General features: G+C 38.7%; 1 protein-coding gene across 2 annotated transcripts; it reads left to right on the top strand.

Moving 5' to 3' along the window:
• Positions 1 to 1,265: 1,265 nt before the first annotated feature.
• Positions 1,266 to 19,998, top strand: cpsf6 (cleavage and polyadenylation specific factor 6). Of its 2 annotated transcripts, none has more exons than XM_017683145.2 (10): positions 1,266 to 1,405; positions 3,675 to 3,884; positions 4,423 to 4,526; positions 5,127 to 5,272; positions 5,476 to 5,649; positions 6,290 to 6,782; positions 7,510 to 7,625; positions 8,247 to 8,400; positions 9,085 to 9,284; positions 17,070 to 19,998. In XM_017683145.2, exons 1-9 carry the CDS (start codon positions 1,346 to 1,348, stop codon positions 9,269 to 9,271), a joined length of 1,644 nt encoding a protein of 547 aa, XP_017538634.1. In that variant the 5' UTR covers positions 1,266 to 1,345; the 3' UTR covers positions 9,272 to 9,284; positions 17,070 to 19,998. The 2 variants fall into 2 exon arrangements, with proteins under 2 accessions (XP_017538634.1, XP_017538633.1); XM_017683144.2 differs by having other exon boundaries at positions 9,082 to 9,284.
• The last annotated feature ends 1,474 nt before the right edge of the window (positions 19,999 to 21,472 follow it).

Genomic DNA, 21,472 nt, shown 5'->3' with positions numbered 1-21,472 from the left:
TGGTCAGCCACTCTTTACAGAACTGACTGTGTGTGTTTTTTTCTTTCTTTGCTGAGTTGATCAGCTGCCCATCCTGTGCGTCTGATGCTGCTGCCTCTTCTGCCTTGATCGGGTGCCACTGCTCACCAGCCTTCTGGACCGGCTTGACCACCACTGAGCTTCTTGCTGTACAACACTGTGCAATCCTCACCATCAGATGCTGCTGCTGCTAATCATAAACCTGTCAAATTAACCAGTGCCCACCTGTTTTTCCCACTTGGTACTATAATACTATCAACGTTTGCTCTTCGGTGTGGACCATGGGTTCCCCTTCTGAGTCTTGGTTCCTCTCAAGGTTTCTTCCTCCTGCTCCTAGGGAGTTTCTCCTCGCCATCGTCGCCTCTGGCTTGCTCATGGGGGCTTGAAATCCTCCAACAGTGCCACCTTTAAAGTAACCGAGGTCTTCAGTATCACCTATTCCAGCGTCAGTGTTTGATTATGCAGACTGCAAGGCTATGTGCTTGATTATTTTGTACACCCAGTAGCAATGGATGTGACAAACACCTGAGCTCAGTAATCAGGAGTGTCCACACACGTCTGGCCATCTGGAGTAAGTCATAAAAACTCATTTTTTTAGACATATGGTTTGATTTAAACATTTGTGCTCAGACAAGGTCAGAGAACACACTGACCAAAAGACATATGCCATATCAGACACGGGCATTAACGTGTCCTTTATTTGTTTAGAGTAAATAAAAAACTATGTAACCCTCACCACATCTGTCGTAAATATGCCTAATCCTCTACTAGTGGTGTTTCAAAGTGATGTCTAGTGTGAGATTTTCCTTTTTTACCCTGCCCCCTTGCCCCCCTTGCCCCCCTTGCCCCCCTTATGATGTACCCTGAAGCCTTAACGAACGTATGGAAAACAGCTGGCCTGGCTGGACACTTTAGGGTGAACGGGTTGTCCTTTTCTGCTAGTTGGCCTTCAGAGAAGGAAGCCGAATATAAACGTGCTGAAGTTACTGTTAGGAAGCTGAACACGCGTTAGCCTCATCGGTGGTCGTGGCTGGTGGGGGTTCTCGGTGGCTGCACTGCGTGTTGGCGTCATGCCGGGTGTTGTAGCGAGAAAACTCTGACGGACAAAAGCACAAAAAGGACACAAAGTCATGAATTCCCGCGGGCCGATGAGCACAAGGCTGCGCCGCAGAGCACTGCACAACTCGGCAAGTCACGCACTACAGCGCGCCTCGTCCGCACGGCGGCCCAATTAACCCGCCGCGCTCACGAGGACGGCGTCGTTCACTCGCGCTCTTATTTTGAAGCGCGTGCCCGCGCGCCGCTCTCGTGCTGCTGTTGGAGCGAAATGGCGGACGGTGTGGATCACATCGATATTTACGCGGATGTGGAGGAAGAGTTTAACCAGGTAAACGGCAGAACTCTCGCACAGCTCTCTCTCCATCGCCGCGCTCTCACACGGCCTGGGGCGGCGGGCAGACTTCGGCTCCGTTATTCCGAGTTTGACGGGCCGCTCGCCGCAGAGAAGCCGCTGTGTTTTTGTGGCTAACGGCTAAAGCTAACAGCAGCTGCTCGCGCACAGGGAAACAACACGGCGACTGTTTTAACCTGTAAGCGGTAGATAATCAGTCGGGCAGCCCGGCTCTGCGGATGGCTGCTCGTTGGCAGTGGTTTTGTGCGGGTGTAGTGAGTTTTGATATAATTTGTCGTTAATGCGTGATGGAGGAGGCGTGCGCGTGCGCGCGCGCCCCATTGTTTGTGCTGCAGGGTGTGTGTGTGTGCGTCTGTGTGTGTCTGTCTCTGTGTGTGTGTGTGTGTGTGTGTGTGTGTGTGTGTGTGTGTGTGTGTGTATAAAGTGTGTTTTGATCCGATTAAGAGAAGAGAACCAAACTCCAGCTCGTGTTTAACTACATAAAGTGGCAGGTCGTGCCGTGTCGTGAGGCCCGATGAGCCGTGTGTGGTCTCTCTCTATTTCAGTGGCTGTATCTGAGTCGTAATTTCACAGCTTGAACTCGTGCGTTTTCCAAGGCCTTTGCTGAAAAAAAAAACTGAAGATTTCATAACGTACACGACGAAAACGTTTGGTTTTGTTTTCTGATCAGTTCAGCGCCAAGCTGCAGATGCATAAAGCGCTTCTCTCAAATCCTCATCTACCAGACGCCTTCACACCCCACACACACTCTTCACCGACAGCGTCTGCGTGACTCGGGTTATTTCAGAGGAACATTGTCTGCGCACGGCTGATCATTTATCTGAGCTTGTTGAGGGAAAGGGCTGGTGTTTTGGAGAATGACTTTTCCGATCTTTCCCAGTATCGATGGGCGTGATTTAGGGCGCAGAAGCCCTCCGTGTAACTCTGAGTTCAGATCGATCTGTGGAGCGTTGCTTTTCAAAGTCTGATCAAATTTAAACCACTTGGAAGTTACATATATAATGCATTGAGAAAACGGAGGAAGGAGTCGTTGTGCTTTTAAACAGCTCATTGCACCACATACATGCTGTGGATTCAGACTTGCCCTCCTGCTGCAGGGCTCTGTGTTTGCAGATGCAGTTTGCCCCCGGGGCAGAGGGCGCCGTTTCAGCCTGCACTGACTCAGAGTAAAGACAGAAAAATGTACTTGTGCTTCTGTGGTCATGTGTGGGTGTCATACGTGTCTTCTTTTCTGAGTTGTGTTGGTTGTAGTAATAATAATAAGAAAAGGCAACAGTGAGCGTCAGACAGGCATGTTGACACACTTACTAGACTCATGCTAGAACAAGTCACACGGACTGGCTTAGAGCTGCGCTGCACGTGGTTTAATGGTGTACTGCGCACAGTGAGCCGGGATCTTAGCAAGCTATTTAGTAATGCTGTTGAGTTTAATGTAAAAATAGAAATATAGTATTTCAGATTTTGGAGCTGTGCTGACCAGTAAATCCCTTTTCTGTGTTTTGGTGCAAATATGTCTACATGCATCTTTTGCAGAATAATTTGCAGAAGCTCATGTATTTGAGCACTCAGTGTATATTTAATGCGCATCTGGGTGGTTGTGCATTCATAGGTAAACGCAGGGTCTGCTGGCAGTATTGGCCTAGAGTTCAAACCTATTCTGCAAACTTGTGGAACAACAAAAGTCTCTCATGCATTTGTGCATTTAATATAAATTTAATTTCCTTAAGGGCCTAAAACTGAATTTTCTGTGTAGTATGATTGTTTTTTTCCAGATATACATAAAATTACAATTACTGTTCTTTAATTTTTTTGCAAATCTTGAGGATCTTTGCACAGCTACTGCAGAAAAGTTCTAACTTGAGTAAGATCTAAAATTGCTTTGAAGTCAAGCCCTGAAAGTAAGTTAACATAAGTCTGTCTTGTCCTGTTTTGTTAATAAAATCAAAATTTTAAGGCTGCCAGATAACCTGGACTTTTTAGGTTAAAACCCAGGTTATCTATGGTATAACAAATAATTTTATTAAATGTAGCTCTGCTGTTATGCTGATGCATTTTGTTCATTTTTCTCAGAAAAATAGTTTTTGTATTGAAGTTTCAGCGTTTAATGTTAATAATTTTGCAACATCAACCCCCTTACTGAGCAATGATAAGACTAAAAGACTGTTAGTAAAATGAGCTGACGTGAAGGAGCATTCATAATTTATAATTATGTTTACATGTTTATAATATTTGTCTTGTTTGATAGGAAGCAGATTACCCTGTGCATGAACAGATAGACCTGTATGATGATGTCATCTCGCCATCTGCCAATAACGGAGATGCTCCTGAGGACAGAGATTATCTGGACAACCTCCCAGCCCCAGGGGGCTCTGAGGGAAGCAAAGGGCCTCCATCAAATGTTGTCTACACTTACACAGGCAAAAGGATCGCACTTTACATCGGCAACCTCACCTGGGTTTGTATCTTGTCATTTTGAAATGTATGTTCAGTTTAGTGCTGCAGTGGCCTTGTGAATCATAAAACATGAGCTTCATTTAAAAACGTGATGTTATACTGTAGGTAGAGCATCAAAGAACACATTTTAAACGAAACAATACATGCCATATGGCCCCCTGCACTGTGTAGTGTGCTACAGTCTGTTACAATGACAGTGCGGGGCATATGATAAATATAGCGCTTGGCTGTCCAGTCTTATCTGCAAAGGGCCAGTGTGGTTATAAGTTTTCATTCCAACTACAAAGCAGAAGGACAAAAGATCAGTGTTTGACATCAACCAATCAAACAAGCAGAATCAGATTTGCTTGTTGTAGGGCTTGATATGGCTTATATTGTTTAAAAAAAAAAAACACTCTAAAATAGAGCCAACATCGCCCCTACATTTCCTATGATGTATACCAGGCTGTCCACTTGTCTGTGTAGATTATGTGAACTTTATGGCACACTTTAAATTAAACTACAGAAGCAAAACATTGTTTTTTTCCTCCCCTTTCCAGTGGACCACAGATGAAGATCTAACAGAGGCCATTCGCTCCATAGGCATTAATGATGTGCTGGAGATCAAGTTTTTTGAGAACAGGGCTAACGGCCAGTCTAAAGGGTAGGTGAACCTGCTCCGTAAGTGACCCTAATGCTCTAAAAAAGATTTCGTAGTTAGTTAGATAACTTGGATCTTAAGCCTGTGCAGTTGTAGAATAGACATTCCTTTTTAGTAATTCTCACTTTGGGCTACGGCTGCATGTTTAGTCGTGTTTTTATAATCATGATATGAGCTTCCGTGATGAACACATCATCAGAGCAGCGATGACCGAACGGATCTTATTACCTAATACACGCAGCGCCAGAGAGACCCAATTACATTCCTGACACAAATCATTACAGGCCTGCTTCTCTGTGCAAACCTCTGGGCTGAACCTGCTCTCCTACACGGATGAGTAACGTAAACATTCAGCCAAACAGCCAAAGACAAAACACACACAAAGGACAGGTAATTTGGTAGAAAAACAATTATGAAATTTAATTTCATTTCATGTATTTATTTTTGTATGATGCATTGTACAATTTCTACAAATTCAGAAATAGAATAACTATTTGGACAGGACTTTTCCTTTTTTAATTAGTGTTGTTGAATGTGTTTGCAGAAAAAGCTACGATGATAGTTAAGGCTGTTTTTCTTAGTGCGTGTTGCATTGTTTTGCAGGTTTGCGCTGGTCTGTGTGGGTTCGGATGCCTCCTCCAGGAAGCTGCTGGACCTGCTATCTAAGCGAGAGCTGCATGGACAGAACCCAATTGTAACTCCCTGCAACAAACAGTCACTCAGCCAGTTTGAGCTGCAGTCACGAAAGAGTGAGGAGTTTCGACAAAGCAGTCGATCATTCTTAAAGCACTTACTTGGCTAAAAACCCCAGAGCCCTTTCTTACTCTAAAATTAAATCCCTAGTTCCCACCTTACCCGAAATATAGCCAATTAGCCGAGACATGTCTGATGTCAGAAGCATCCCTCTACAGTTGATAAGTAACTTTTTCTCCTCCCTTCTTCCCTCCTGCAGGTACTCAGTCAGGGCAGATGTCGGGAGAGGGTAAGGCCGGGCCTCCAGGTGTGGGGCCCCGTGGTGGCTTCCCCCTGGGCAGGGGTCGAGGGCGTTTTCCAGGTCCTGCGGGCCCTGGCGGGGACCGGTTACCTGGACCTGTTGGACCTGGAGCACCCCTGCCAAACTTTCCAGGTAATAAGTGACTTTATTCACCTATATGTGATGGATTTAGGGATTGTGTTAGGTTGGATTCTTGGTTTATAAACAGACACAATGATGGGAGCCCAAGGTACATTTGTATTAGTGTTACATGGTGTATCAAAAAATACTTTTTTAATGTCCCAATTCAAAAGTTTCAATTCTTTTGTTTTCATTCTTGTTTAAATGTGATCTAGGTTAACATTATATTTTGCCTGCATTTGTAAAAATAAGTGGCAATAATAGTTTTTAAAAGCTATACCATAGAAAAAACATCTGCTTCCCTAAAAACCTTTCAGTGAATTGTTCTCAACATGTGTGGCTGTGAAGTATTTTTAAGTCTAAAGATCCTTAGTGTAAATGTTTGTATGAATAAAAGGACATTAATTAAGCTGTACAATTTTTGTATCTTAACTATACGAACACTCACAGATTTATTAGTATTTTCATTTTTTTTATGTGGGATGTTTATCAATTATTGTGTGCTACACTTGCTGTCATAAAACCTGCTAGTTTTTTCTATTGTCACAACTCTATATTAATTGGATGCATATAGATGAAATTGGCTTTTTATCTAGTTCTTCAGTAATGGTCTAATATGTAATGGTCTTTATTAATGTTTTTTGTTACTCAGGAGGTATGCAAGGCCCCCCTCGACCACCACCTGGACCGCCAGGTCTGCCATGCCCCCCTGGTCCCCCACCCCCTGGTCAAGGTCTTCCCCCGCCCCTCTCCGGCCCTCCCAACAGAGGCGACCGCCCTCCTCCGCCTGTCATGTTCTCTGGTCAGTTTGGTCAACCCCCAATGGGTCCCATGCCCCCTGGCCCACCTCCACCAGGCTATGGTCCTCCTCCAGGTCCACCCCCACCACAACAAGGCCCACCCCCTCCTGGCCCATTCCCTCCCCGCCCACCTGGTCCTATTGGTCCACCTCTGGCATTGGCCCCTCCCCCTCATATGCGCGGCCCTCCTCCTGGTGGCCCACCCCCAGCCCCCCATGTCAACCCTGCCTTCTTCCCTCCACCGGGGAACAATAACATGCCCTCATCAGACAGCAGAGGCCCGCCTCCAAATGACCCGTACGGACGCCCGCCTCCATATGACAGAGGAGATTACGGCCCCGGCAGGTAAAGAAATCTTTCTCCTCTCAGTCAATAAGAATTACCCAATTATCCAGGTTAGTGACTAGTTAGTATTGTATTTTCCCTGCATTCTTACAAATGATGGTGCTAAAAAATTAAGAGCTGTTTCATAGAAAAGACACTTCTGCTTCTCTAAAATACTTTTCGGTGAATGATTCTTAATTTGATTTTTTTTCCCCAGTATTCCCTATGACTTAAAATGGAGTCCATCAGCCAAGTCATATTTGTTGTCTGAAGTTTTCCTTTGTCTTTTTAAAAATTTAATGTTGTTCTCAAATGAGCTAAAGCAGCATTACCTCAGTTAACTGACAGCCTGCCTCAGCTCAGTTCTGATTCTTCTGTTTATTCTTTTTTTTTTTTCTGTCCAGTGCACATAAAGTTCCTGTTTTGAACACGCGTTTCTCATTATAAATAATGTGTAATTGATGGGTATTTCCCAGTCATTCAGCAATGTGCAATGTTAAGACAGAGCACAGGTAAGACAGTTGACTTCTGGAGCTGAACTTCGCCTTTGTATAGCAGCACTGAAGATCCAGAATAGACGAAATGCCAGTTTTAAGTGTCCTGGCATGACCCTTCAAACATTGCTTCACTGTTAAAGTACATAAAAGAGAGACTCTGTCATACACACTGAGGGCTCTGTATTTAGATTGTAGAGCAGTTTTTTGATTTTGTGTTTATTATAATTTAATGGCGTTTACTTCCTATACAGGGATATGGATGCAGCTCGGGCCCCACTGAGTGAGGCAGAGTTTGAGGAGATAATGAACCGGAACAGAGCAATTTCCAGCAGTGCTATATCAAGGGCTGTTTCAGATGCCAGTGCAGGTACTTGTATGCTTATCTCCCATGTAATCTACAGGATGTCTGCAGTTCATTGGAGAGAATGGAAAAAGCATGAAATCATTTTTGAGCAATTAAGGCCTTAAATGAGAGGGCTTAAAATTACTAATTTCTTTTAGGAATTTGTTCAGGGTATTTTCTGCAGTCTCAAGCGTCTCTACATATCAGCTTGTGTTGTGGAATCTTTTCTGACGATCCACAAAGGAACCTCTTGTTTGGGATTTAGCTCCAAGATGCTGTCCGATGTATTACATTTTCTGAAAGACAGACGTACTGATGAAAGAGCTACAACTAGTATAAAGGAATATTATAGCTACCTGCTGGCTAAATGAAGTCAGGGATTTACAGATAGTTGGAAAAATGCCAATTTCCCCTAAAATGAGAAGAGAAATGTAGTAAAACTTGATGGATTTCTCCCCCATCAAGACCCATCTAATTTTAACTTTTGCTTTAATGGTGTAACAAGTGGCTCAAAACGGTTTTAAAAAAGTAGCTCTACAAATGCACAGCTATAATTTAAATGTGTTGATACATGCAGATACCCTGGTGTGTGTTTAAACCTTTTCACTATTCTCTGTGGTTAATTTCTTAATTTGTGTGTTGCAGCGGATTACGGCAGTGCTATTGAAACTCTGGTGACTGCCATTTCATTAATCAAGCAGTCGAAAGTGTCAGCTGATGACCGCTGCAAAGTTCTCATCAGCTCCCTGCAAGACTGCCTGCATGGCATTGAGTCCAAATCCTACGGCTCTGCTTCCAGGTAAATCACGGCATATTATCTGCTAAAATAGTATTTAAATTTGTTGTAATCTGTGAAGTAACCTTTTATTGTTTGTCAATTTTTTGTTCAGAGAGTCATTTGGTACCAATGGATTATTACTGAAGTGTGTTGTGAGATTTCATATTTTAAATTGATGCTCTATATTTAAAAAAAAGTACTTAAAACATAAAAATACACATACAAACACACACATACATAAATATTTTTGGTGTTCACTTAAATTTTGGTGTCTTGCTCAAAGAATTAAGAGATTTCTGATTGGGTACCTGTTTGAGATTTATTAATTCATTCAGGTTAAACTACCATGAAGTCAAATATTGAGCTGGCACTTTTGCAAAAATTACTTCTTGCTTCTAATTTACAGTGTCTTATTTGAAAGGCATTCCCAGTGTGCCTTTATAGGAGAATTGGGGGGGGGGGGGGTGTACTTAACAAAGCATATTTTTTTTCTGGTCCGTTCCTCATGAAATGTTTACACAATATAAAGATGGAGGGCAGCTGGGGCGTCATTTAAAAAAAAAAAAAAAAAAAAAGTATCATGCAAATTTAATGTTTGTCACATTACACTAATACAGCGGGAGTTTGATATAAACTGCCGTTCTTTGTGTTGTGTGTAAAAGAAATAAATAGAGAACTCCATTTTTATTGTTTTTTTCTTAGCAGACGAGAGCGTTCCCGGGAGAGAGACCACAGCCGTTCTCGTGAGAAAAGCCGCCGTCACAAGTCTCGCAGCCGTGATCGGCACGAGGACTATTACCGCGAGCGCAGCCGTGAGCGTGACCGCCACCGTGAGAGAGACCGTGATCGCGAGAGAGACCGCGACAGAGAGAGGGAATACCGCCACCGTTAAAAGGAGAGGAAAGGTGTGTATGTTTTGTCTGTCTTGTCATTTGTATTTCTCTTTTCTATTGAACCAAAAGAAGTTGAGATCTCAAATAGAGCCAGGGCACCAAGAATTCCCAGGAAAATACCAGATATGTATGTATGTAAAGGTAAGACTCTTCTGATACTATACAAACATACACATACTGATTCCTTCCCCCTTTTTTTATTTTTTTATTTTTTATTTTTTTAAGTAATGTTTTATGTTGATTTGCTATCAAATTTCTCTACTTCCTTGTCATTCCAAACTGAACACCATAGCTCCCTGAGTTGAAACCAATTAATTCAAATATTTGATTTGTTGTGTTTGAGTCCCATTTTCAGTAAGTGTTAGATTTGTTCAAGCAAATCTGTTGTGTTACAGAGAATATGGTGCAATGTTTTTTGGATTCTGGGACCTAAAATGCTTTTGAAAATTAAAAAATTTGATGTCATGAAAATGGCATTAATTATGTCTTTTAGATTGGACATCATTCTGAACATTGGAAAAAAGGTGTCACTGGTTAGTTTATACTATTTTTAAAAAAAAATTGACTTGAGTGTTAATGTAAGGCCTAAATAATGAATTAAGATGTGCTGACAGTGTTTTTGTGCAGTTCCAGTGTTTTCTAACCAAATTTCTGTGGCTGTAAAAAGTCACTATTCTTTCAAATTTGTTTTTGGAATTAGTTTTTTCCAAATTACTTGCTGGACTTCTTGCCCATCAAGACAAATTTAGCATTTATATTGCTGTTAAAAAGGAGGCAAGAAGTGCCTCAGAATAGCATTATAGTCTCAAAGAGGCATGAGAAGTCTTAGAAACTTTGAAATTTAATGTGTAAACTGAATTTGTTAGTTATTTAGTTGATAGTAAATTATAGAAACGTTCACGTATAGAATTTTTGCATGCCTCATTGCACCACTACTGAAGTTTGTATTAGTCAAGTCCTCCTCGGTACATAACGTTAGCTCTTTGTGCTATTGATGCCATTTCTGTTGTGATATTCTGTATGTGAGTGTAATTACTAGATTAGCATTATGGTTATGAGTTGATGTTTGAATGGTTTATTTTTCTGGCACATTTGAAATTCTGCTGCTTGGGTCTTCTTCCATTTTTTGAAACTTTTTTTTCCCCAAATTTTTCTAAACAGATCAGCCACTTGTGTATAAACTAGATATTTTTTTTAACTGCTTTGGGCCTTCATGTATTTATTCCCAGCCATTCTGTACAACTGACAAATTTAAGTATTTCATAATATGCATTTAGAAGATGTGTTTTTGTGATTGTTTTTTTGTGGGGCTGATGATGCACTGCACTAGTTAAAATCTCATTGGGATTTTTCAAATGTTGAGAAATTTGAGAAATAGTTCATAAAAAGGAGAGCATTCCTGGCCATAAATCTTGAGTCAGCTTTCTTTATATTTTATCAGGTCCATTTTTCAAAAGAGAATTGAGAAATGAGAGAAATCGCCAAATTTTTGTAGTATATTTCAGTTTTTTGAATAAGTTTCAAAGTGATAGTATGGCAATTCCACCCCATTTGCATTATTAACTTCACAAGTATCTAATAGAATAAAATAGAATTGACTCAAATTAATTTGAGCAACTTGCATCCTAAATATTGATATAACCAGACACCTAGAACTTTATGGTTTTATGAATATTGGTGTGAAAGAAAAAGTGGGGCAATAATGTTAAAAATAATTAATAAATGCACATTGTATTTCCAGGCACTAAAACGTTCTCATAATTCTCATGTTCAACTGTGAATAGTGTGGAATTGCTATATGGGATGAAAACATTTGTGTGTAAACTTCAGGTTACTTGCATTTTTTTCTTTTTTCATTTTTTGCCTGCTGTAGTCCTCTTTAGAATGCTTTAATATACATTGAGAGTGAGATTCAGAGAAAAGTGTGGTTGAATATTTTGCTGCTGATGCTCTCTTCTGTATTTAACATAAAATTATCTGATTCCATTATTGCTGAAAGATGGAGTATCTTAAATGTTTTCTCCCCTGTGTCAAGTATTGCTTGTATCTAGCTTGATGTAACTGTTAGCATACCAACCATGACAAATTGCCTCAGTACCAATTGCAGTGTATTGAGAGAGAGAGGCCTTTTCTGGAGTAGATGTTTAAAAAAAAGCTAAGTTTTAGCTAGAGGGGCAGATTTACTAAGCATATGCACTGCTGCTGCAGAAATACATTTTTTTTTACAGTATTTATTTTCATTATTCATCTGATGAACTCCCGTTTTCACATGCATGTGAAGTACCATTTAATCTTATGAGAACGTTAGTTTTTAATCATTTATATTTTAGAGAGAATAAAGACCTGCTTGAGCTGGATTAGATTTACCAGAGGAGGAGCAGTAATGTGTTTGACTATTTTAGATGGGATAAAGGAGCTGTGTAATTTGCCCCAAATGGACAGGCATGAAACATTGTGTGGATGTTTTCGTCAGCAGTATGCAAAGGTGCCACACTTCCAGAGAATCATAATGCATTGAGGCTAATCTAGACTAGGATTAGGCTAGTTCGTGTGTTCATTCATCATATAAAAAGCTGCCCTTCAAGACAGAAAATGCATTACCTTGTGAGACTTTGGAAATTGTAACTACTTCTCCCTGTAATTCTGCCATTTCCTACAATATTTTGGATTTCAGTAGTCCTATACTAGGGGATTAAGGAATTCAGTGTAGTCATGCTCCATTCATTCTGTGGTCTTGTCTTCAGGTCATAGAAAGGGGGGGGGGGGTGAGCACTGTATTATCTGGATTTGTTCTTGCATTGTGAAATTGATTTGAACAAGGCTGCAGAGGGAGCAAAGTTCAGCAATATATAGAAGGTATTTTGCTTCAGAACCTAGCAGACCTGTTAAAACTCCAGAAATTGCAGATTTGTACTGTATTAAGATCACTCAATTACAGCAGTTTTTCATGTAAATCTGATCCAGCTTGAGCAGAGCTTCAGTCGTTTTACATATTTTGTATGAGTGTGGAAGATGGCACTGCAGAGAATCGAACCCCCTTCCAAAAATAAATCATTTGAGTGTGGGGATGTTCGTAGCATGAGCCTCACCCCCATTCCCACCCGTTTCTTTCTGATAGACTGCACCCGCATGCCTAGGTTTGGCTGTGGTTTCCATGAAAGAGTAAATGCTACACTTAATTTTCCATCATTTGTTTGTTGTTAATTTTATTGATTTTTTTCATTACTAAATTGCCAACGTTACCTGTTTAATAAATAAGCTTAATGGATAGTCCATCCAGTGTCCTGATGCTCAAAGTTGCATACACAGTGCATAGCTGTGTTTTAAAAGGTTTTACATCTCCATGCCCACAAGCTGCATCATGCATTATCCTTTTAGAAAGTGCTTATAAATTCTAGAAGTTGCTAGATGACAGTGCTTTGTTTCTTTCCCATGCATAGCGCTGCCACTAGTGTTTGATGAATCTGCCCCATGGTTAGCCAAAGTTGTGTTTATGATGGACTAAATTAGGATAGTTGGAATACCTTTAGCATATGAAGGTTGAATCGTTAATGAAGTAATTTACCAATTTTAGCATGTAATTAAATTTGTCATTACAACAGTGTCAATTTTGGAAGTTGTATATTTTCTAGCCATGTGCAGAAAGAAAATTTTGGGATATTACATGTTCCCATCGAGCCTATGCTATCTATGATGGCAGGTCAAGTTTAAATATCAGGAAGTTTTATAAAATAACAAATTTCAACATGCATGAAATATTATTTATTCCAAAGTTCTTAAGTAAATGGAGTCAAGTGTATGAGTTGGGGATGTTTGACAGTAACGGTGATGCAAAATTGAATATGCACCGAACATTTAATGTCTGTCATGAAGTATGTATTTTTAAATGTTAAACAAATGTCAGTGAGTTTCAGTGCTGTCAGTTGTGCTTACAAAGTAGTGATTTCACTTATTAATAGTTGTTACTATTAACACTTGTTAATAGATGGTATATACATGCAAACTGTGATCCTGAAGGTTAATTTGAAGTTTTGGAATGCGTTAGTGTGCTACATATTAAAGGTTTAGCATCTTCTCCTTCCATTTGACTGTAAATCATGTGATGAATTATGTGTTTAGGTCTTAAGTTAGTGAATTTCGGTGCTGTCAACATAGTGGATACATTGTTTTGCAGCATCTTTTACTGTTGTAATGTAAACTCACTTGAATTATGACTTGCAGTTGAATTGCTTTAAAATTGTGCTCGTAATTTTACTTTTATATACAGTACTGTGTGAAAGACTTAGGCACCCAAGACACACTTTCAAAATCTATTTGTGTATTGTGTTTATTTGCTGAGAAGTGTTTACAAATTTGTGTTTTCAAATATTGAATATTAATTGATAGTGAATATAAATATAAATGGTGATTTTCTGGATGTGTGTGTGTTTAACCATTTCCCAGCCTCTCCTCGAGGAAGCCCAGTATTATATGTAGTTAAAAAGCAACTCCTGGTTTGACCAATCAGTGCTTCAGTATATTGTGCTCATTATGTAAGTTGATATTAACAACTCTCTGTGGCAGCTGTGAAGGTATCAAGGAACAATATGCACCCAATAAATTCTTATTTTTTATTGTTTATTTGTATTATAAATATGACTGTATATTGCGATAAACTCACCGCTGAGGTAAATTGTTGAAAAATTTACTTAGTTGCCTAAAACTTTCGCACAGTACTGTATTTATATAATATTTAATGATATTTTAACAATATTTATACAATTGAATGTAACTTAAAATAACTAGTGCATTTGGAGGACAATATTAAAGTAGTTTAATTGTACCCAGCTGGTTTCAATAAGGATTGCAAAATTAAAAAAATTTAGTTTTTCTTGTGTAGACCTTGGCCTTGGTTCTTAAAGAAGTTTCAATTATGAAATCTAAATCCAGTTGCCTCTTTGTGTAATCTGAACTAGTTTTTTTTTTTTTTTCCTTCCCTTTCTTACTGTTTAGCAGTAATCCCATTACTTCATTCTCATAGGTTTGTTTTTCTTTCTTTTTTTTTTTTTTTTGTTTGTTTTTGTGGAGCTAGATTTGAATATAAATTTCACATTTACACTGTAGCAAGGACATTTGTTTCTGTTGTCTGAAGCTGAACTAACACTACATTTGCTGCACTAGTATCATTTACCTTCCTCTTTCTCTCTAAGTATTATGTTACAGGGTTGGACAAATTAACCTTAATGCTTACCAAAGCAAAGGTTTCTGCCTTTCCTGAAGCATCTGTAAATGGAAATATTGGGTTAATTAAAGTACTTCAGGAAAAAAGTATACACTGTGCAAAGAGTCAGTTTTTTATTATTAACCCATTTAGTTGTCCAACAACTAAATTTTAACAAGATAATGTGTCTTGATCTAAAATTATTAATTTAGTTACATGTTGTATGAACATCTAACAGTACCCATTTTTTTGGATTAAATGTTTTCATACTTTTGTACACAAAATTTGGATTTTTTGTTTTTTTAAGTCTATTGTAGTCTATTAAACTGTTATTTAACTAATTGCACTCTGACGCTTATTGAAGGGAAAATCTTTGCTCAGAATAAAGGCGAGATTGCTGCTTGTAAAATGATGTTCTGAGGAGGTAATTTGTTCAGCCCTGGTTTTCATGTTGTTATTCTACTGTCAAATGGATCACTAGCATTAGCCTTCTCACTTTTTGTCACATCATCTTAAAACATTTCAAAGATGTCATGATTTCACGTTAACAATGTATGGGTAAAACACTTAAGAATTGAAAGATGAATAAAGACTGAAGTATTTAATTCAGTGAAGGGCATAATCAAGACATTTCAAACATTTTTTTAGATTCTTTCGCCTAGGACAAAGTATCTTATAGTGAACTTCAGCATTTTCCGTCTTCAATTTGTAGGTTTTAGCCAACTTGTAGTTTGTCTGTAAAATGTATTGATTATACCTTTTTAAACACTCAAAGTAGTTACTCATAACGTCTGTAGTTGAGGCAGGTATTGCAGGCAGGTTGGTCTTGATAAAAAGGCATAGACTTCACTTTCTCTCACTGGAAAGATGGAAAGGTTCATATGGTGGTAACTTGTTAGCAAACATCTTGGAATGGCAGTATTACAAAAAAACTACATTGAGAAGTTTCAAGTTGTTGCAATGAAGTTTGGTCGGGTAGGTTTTTTGACTATCTTTTAAGGTGCTTAATTCTCAGTTTTACCCCTCGCTGTATTCAAGGGCAGAGGTGGGCAGGAAGGTTGTTTCATCTTTAAGCTTTGTTACTTATTAGTCAAGTCCTAAAATAGTAGCACCTTAAGATCATTGGCCTTTATTTATCAAAGTTGCATGAAACGGCACAGATTTGACCACCTTTAATGACACATGAACTACTCTGGACCTGATTTATGAAACATTCTTATGATGTGGAATCAGTGTTTGTGCATTTGTTTTATTTTGGGCGAAGTCAGATTTACAAAACAAATACTTGGTTTAATGTCTTTAGATTGAACGTTGAGTAGATGTAGCCTCTGTGTATACCAATGTAAAATAAGTGCACCCACTGCATTGCCATATGCATAAATTAGTATTATTGGGTCTTTTTTTTATTGTTAATATTATAAATGATATTTTGGTTTGCAAATTGGGCCTTTTTTTTTTTTTTTTTTTATTTTCAGGTTGTTCGATTATTATGCTCAAGTTTTCATGCACTCGTACCAGATGAAGTTTTGATTGTGCAGACAAATCAGAGAAAACTGATGAATACCAAAACTACTGAAATTTGTGTTCTCATATTACAATTTGATTTGACTCCATGTGACTTTGCTGACTAAGGGCTAATATGATTTTAGAACATGTAGAATCACGTCCAAATATAGCAATAATTGCATTTGTATTATTGTAATGGTTCTGTCTGTGGAATATTGAGGAACTTTTAAACACATAAATTTACTTACTGACTTTAATATGCTTTTAATGCTGTTTTCCTTCCACAGTGTCATCTAGTTGATGTGTGCAATGCTGGTTCTAGTTCATTTAGCTTTGTGTGACAATTTGTTAAGCATTTAAAATTCTCTGCCTTGCAGGAAATGTGAAAACTTTGAAAAGTGGTCAGAGTGCCCCCTGCTGTTTGCATTCAAAACTTAGGTTAATAATAAATTGTAATCTATTGTGCCGGGTCACCCCCATCTGTAATTATTAAGCACCATGTCTATGATCTAAATGATTGGTTAACAGTGAAAAACAAATACAGTTTCAAAGTGTTTCCCCCATGTATTTAAAAAAAGGGGGGACACTTTTATAATAAACTATAAAGTCTGTCAGGCTCTTGACATTAGATATTTCACAACTGTTGAGTGGCACTGGCTTCAAGCCATGGGATTTGTAGTCGTTATTTTAAATCTTTATTTATATGACTAACCCAAAATATTCTGCCACTATGGTCTTTTCAAGCACAGTAGCTGTGTATGTTTACTTATTTTTTTTCTTGTGCAATTCATACTGTTTTGAACCAACCAGCAGATGGTGTAGGTCTGCACTTTAGTTGTGACTGTACTTGTCTTCAGAATGGCCTGTTTGTAGTGATTGCGGGTTGTGGTGTCTTTAATATTCTTGTTTGATCTTAGATTAATTGTATTTGAGCTTTAACTTGTTTTTAGTTGTAAATGTAGTTTTGATATGCCTTTGGTCGTATGCTTATGTATGTGGGACTGTGTGTATGTAAGTGGGAAAACAACATCTGTGTGTTTCTGGGTTTGACCCCCAAACCAAACTGCCCCCTCCGTTTTGACACCTTTCAGCTAAACCGAAGAGGAGGAGAAGGAGGAGCATCGCAAGCACCTTGCACTCGTCCATCAGCACCCTTCATCCCTCCATCACCAGGAGGACAAGACTTGGCCTGTGCTTCGCGGTGCTCCAGGACAGATCTGTAAAAAGAAAGCAAATGCATATACACACTCTTAATTCCCAACAGCTTTTTTATTTTTTGCATTTTATTTGATGAGATACTTGTGTAATTTGAAAAAAAAAAGTATGTTCAGCTTTTCAGCGGAAGAGAATAGCCTGCCTGCTCTATCCTCAACCAGAATACAAAAACTGACTGCTATAACGTGTAATTTGTCAGCTAAACATGTTTTTATAGGGAACTTTTGGTTTCATCCCTTCCCCCTTTACCTTCTTCATAATGTTTGTAAGTGTCTATGCCTTGATTTATTAAATAGACTCTGTGTTGTAATAAAGTGTTTACTGGGGTTGCCATGTGTTCATACTCTTGAGTTCCTTGATGCATTAGTACTGCAGTAAGAATAGTTAGGTTTGCGCTGGGGCCGTTTAGTGTGTAGGGGGAAAAACGACCCCCTTGTGCCATGATGCCTTTGAATTCAGGACCTGCTCAGCAGTGATGTTTTGTGAAGTGTTTTTTTTTTGTTTTGTTTGTTTGTTTTTTTAAAGCACAAAATATGAATACATTACACTGTAAATGTGCCAGAAAGGCTTCTTTGGACTGGGGTTTAACAGATATAAAACATTTGAGGCAAACACAGATTCTGAAAGGTTAAACATTCTGATGTTGGCTGGAACAATTTTATGTTGGCTGTTTAAGGGTTAACCCCGTTATTGCGATGGACTGATGCAGATAGAGGAAAAACAGATCAAGAACCACTTTGGTCCCCAGTACAGCCTTTCATTTCAATGGTTCTTTAAAGGGGTCCATTGAAAGGAGCTTCAGGAACCAAACAGTAGTTGTTCTTTGGCACTCTAAAGAACCCCTTTTTGGCACTATTAATTTTAAGATTCTAGTTGAGCTTTTAGAGGTTAGCTCACTTTTCTTGTACATTCCAGTGCAGGTTTTTTTTGGAAGTAGCTTGATTGAAAGCAATTTTGGACGTCTGAGCCACCAGCTGTAACCTGTGAACTGATGGTTTACTCCATTTGACAGATATGAAAGTTTATTGCACCGATTCCTCTTTTTGTTTGTGGTGTTTTCTTTGTCCCTTTTTATTTATTTATTTTATTTTACTCCCTCGACAACACTAAACTACTTGAAATTTTGATGCACTGTCATAGTAGAAGTGAGGTATTTGGTTTAACAGCCACTTTAATGTTTGCATATACACAGTGTAACTAATGTCAGTGTCTGAGTATATGCATAAACAGGCTGTTACTGTATCATTCTTTGTTCTGATTACGAACTTCAGATGTTCCCTGAAAATGTCGTGTAAAAAGCTTGTGACGGACGTGGAAATGTAACATGTTAATGAGATTTTTGATCAGGCCCCATATGTTGTTTTAGAGGAAGGTCTGTGATGATATTTCAGATAGTTGAGTTGGATATTAAGCAGCAAAATAGTAACACATGGGCGTTTTTACTTGGACATTGCACCCGTGTTAGGAATTGGTGATTTCAGTAGGGAAATGTCAAGAATTTATGGAAGATCCTGTTATGTTATTAACAAGAACTTCACCTGAAAATTTAACTCTGTTCAGAATGCAACCCGACTGCTTTTAATGCATTGTGATGGTAGGTGTGAGGTATTTGGGGACAGCATGCTTGATCTTTGCATATACACAGTGTAGTCACTGTCATACACATGACTGATTGTTAATGTACCAACCTTTGTCTCAATTACGAGCTTTAGATGTACCCTAGAAATGTCCCGTTTAAGACTTATGATTAACATTGAATGTAATATTACTCCAAATTTTTGACAAGTTGTCCGGACATCAGCTTGTATATGTATGTATTCTAGCTAAAAGTAGTAGCGTTTATGATATTAAGCACTAAGATAGTGAGGCATCATGGGCATTTTACTTGCATTTGGTGCAGGTTCATTTCAGTAGAGACATGGGGACAAGAATTTCAAAAAGCTGTAAATTTTGTTATTAACCAAGTAATGTTTTAATGTGTTAACAGGAGCTTCACCCAAAAATTGTATTCCAATTTAGGTCAACTTTTCACTAACTTGCTGAGCAAAAGCCTTTTGAGCTACTAAATGTGCTCAAAAACATCAATATGAAAAGCTCAGTATATACCCACTTTGAAAACATTTAGCAGTTTTCAGAGATTTTAAAATCTATATGATTTTTGGGTGACATTTGTTGGTGAACACTTGTAGAGTTGACGGTTGAAAGTTGGAGTAAGGACATGTTAGGCTGCTTTTCTTATGAATGAGTGACCGTCAGCTGAAGCAGAAAAGTGGAGTCTTCAGGCCCTTCCTGTCTGGCCTCCAGGAGTAGAAGGTAAGTTTATTGTAGCTTCACACAGAGTTATAAATGTCCCTAGGTTATAGTTGTAGTTCAGGTATCTTTATTTATTAATTTTTGGATTGCTGTTTAACTCTTGAAACTGAACATGTAGGTGTAATTTGAATTTCTGTCCACATGCTTTCAAATGTTTTCACTATATTAGTGATGTTCTCAGGAAAACAGCTTTAAGGTCAGGCTTGTGTTTGCAACTTATCACAAGTGTTGACCACAGGTAGGTTTTTAATTTTGACTGATGCAAACGAGGGCACTTGGTCCTGTGGTATATTTGGCGCATTTGAAAGGCAGCCCATGATAACTTCATTTCAACAGTGCTTCAGCTGGAATTCGAACAGTCAGATTCAGCCCATTTTTCGTGAATGGACTAATTAGGCTGGGTGAGAAGCACGTGGCTTTATGTACTCAGCAATTCACTGACTTTGTTATTGTAGCTATTTTGACAGTTCATCAATAAATTTTACAAAAGCAGTTTGGTTTCCACATTTTTCATGCCATGTAAGCATAAAGACGTTTAAGTTCAGCTTACCTTTTATGATTATGTTCATCTGGAGATGCATCTTTTAGTGATTTGGTGGTTGCTACCTAAACAGCCTCCTATCAACTCTAATGGAACTATAAACCTATTGATCAAATTTGAGAGGCCTTTGGATTAACCCTTTACTGTCCATATCTGAGGCTTCATATTTCCTTTGATCAATATGTTCTCCAAGCTCAGCACAAATCTAAGGAATTTAAACCGAATAGCTAAAAGAAATTTATATTTTGCTTGTTTTATCAAATTGTTTTGATCAGTCTGTTTTCCAATCTATGCAACATCTTGTTTTACTTATAATAAAAGTATGAAAGTGACAGAAAAAGAATAATTCCTGTTGGCTGATTGAGATTTAGCTATTCAACATGTCTTCACTTTAAACCAGGGCTGCCCAAGGTTAGGGAAGCTCCCTTTCACCTGTCAGAACGTTGCCCTCACCCCACCCTCTCTTGTGCTCTGCATGGTGAAATGGTTCCTCAGTTAGATGTAGGTGTTGTATGTGACTCTGTAAAGCACCAAAGAATGCAGAACTACTGTGATAAACTCGACATAATAGTAGAACCCTTCTTGGTGCTATATAGAACCATTTTACTCATAAAATGGTTTTACATAGAACTCATGGTTCCATCTAGAACCAAAGCCTTTACTAAAGAACCCTTGAAGAACTGTCTACTTCTGCAGTATTTTAGTAACAATATAATGTACTGTTATAACTTTTATAAAAGATTTGAACACAACATTGCAGTCTGGCCCCCAAAGACAAAACGCTTGGAGACCCCTGCATTAGATGAGAACACGTTCTGTAGCATTTTTCTCATCATACTGAATTGGACGCGTCATTGACATGATTGGGTAAAAGGTGAGAACTGAAACAGTGGGAGAAGTTTGCACCAAGACTAATGTAAATGAACATCGAGTTATAGTCCCTCACATCAGCACCAGATCATAAATCCGCCTGCATCTTTTATCCAGGTAATTCTCTGCTTTCCCCACATGGGGGCAGCGTTGTTAAGCAGCAATACACCAAAATATGGCTATGTGGTCAAGCAGGGACTCAGTAGATCTGTGTCTTCGTGCTCTTTATTAAGCACAGCGCTAGTGTGACTTGATCTGTCCACTTACAATGAGCACAAATCAAGCAAAGGTATAAAAAGTCGAGTTTCCTTTCTCTTAGAGCTGGTAGAGTTATGCACGTTTCAAAACCTAGAAGACAGTTACGGTGTTGTGACATTTGATAGGATAAATATATTCTATTTTTTTTTTTTTTTGTACAACAGTTCGTATATAGATATATACGCTCACCGGCCACTTTATTAGGCACACCTGTTCAGTTGCTTGTTAACACAAATAGCTAGTCAGCCAATCACATCGCAGCTCAGTGCATTTAGGCATGTAGAGGTGGTCAAGACA

This window comes from Pygocentrus nattereri, chromosome 1 (assembly GCF_015220715.1).
Source record: "Pygocentrus nattereri isolate fPygNat1 chromosome 1, fPygNat1.pri, whole genome shotgun sequence".
In the NCBI taxonomy this organism is placed as follows: domain Eukaryota; kingdom Metazoa; phylum Chordata; class Actinopteri; order Characiformes; family Serrasalmidae; genus Pygocentrus; species Pygocentrus nattereri.
The sequence above is the reverse complement of the archived record's forward strand: the minus strand, read 5'-3'. Positions and strand labels throughout refer to the sequence as shown.

Excerpts from the sequence above, each read along its gene's own strand:
- cpsf6 (XM_017683144.2), top strand. The coding sequence starts at position 1,346 with ATGGCGGACGGTGTGGATCACATCGATATTTACGCGGATGTGGAGGAA. Across the intron at positions 1,406-3,674 it reads TGGAGGAAGAGTTTAACCAG|GAAGCAGATTACCCTGTGCA; the intron begins GTAAACGGCAGA and ends CTTGTTTGATAG. Across the intron at positions 3,885-4,422 it reads ACATCGGCAACCTCACCTGG|TGGACCACAGATGAAGATCT; the intron begins GTTTGTATCTTG and ends TCCCCTTTCCAG.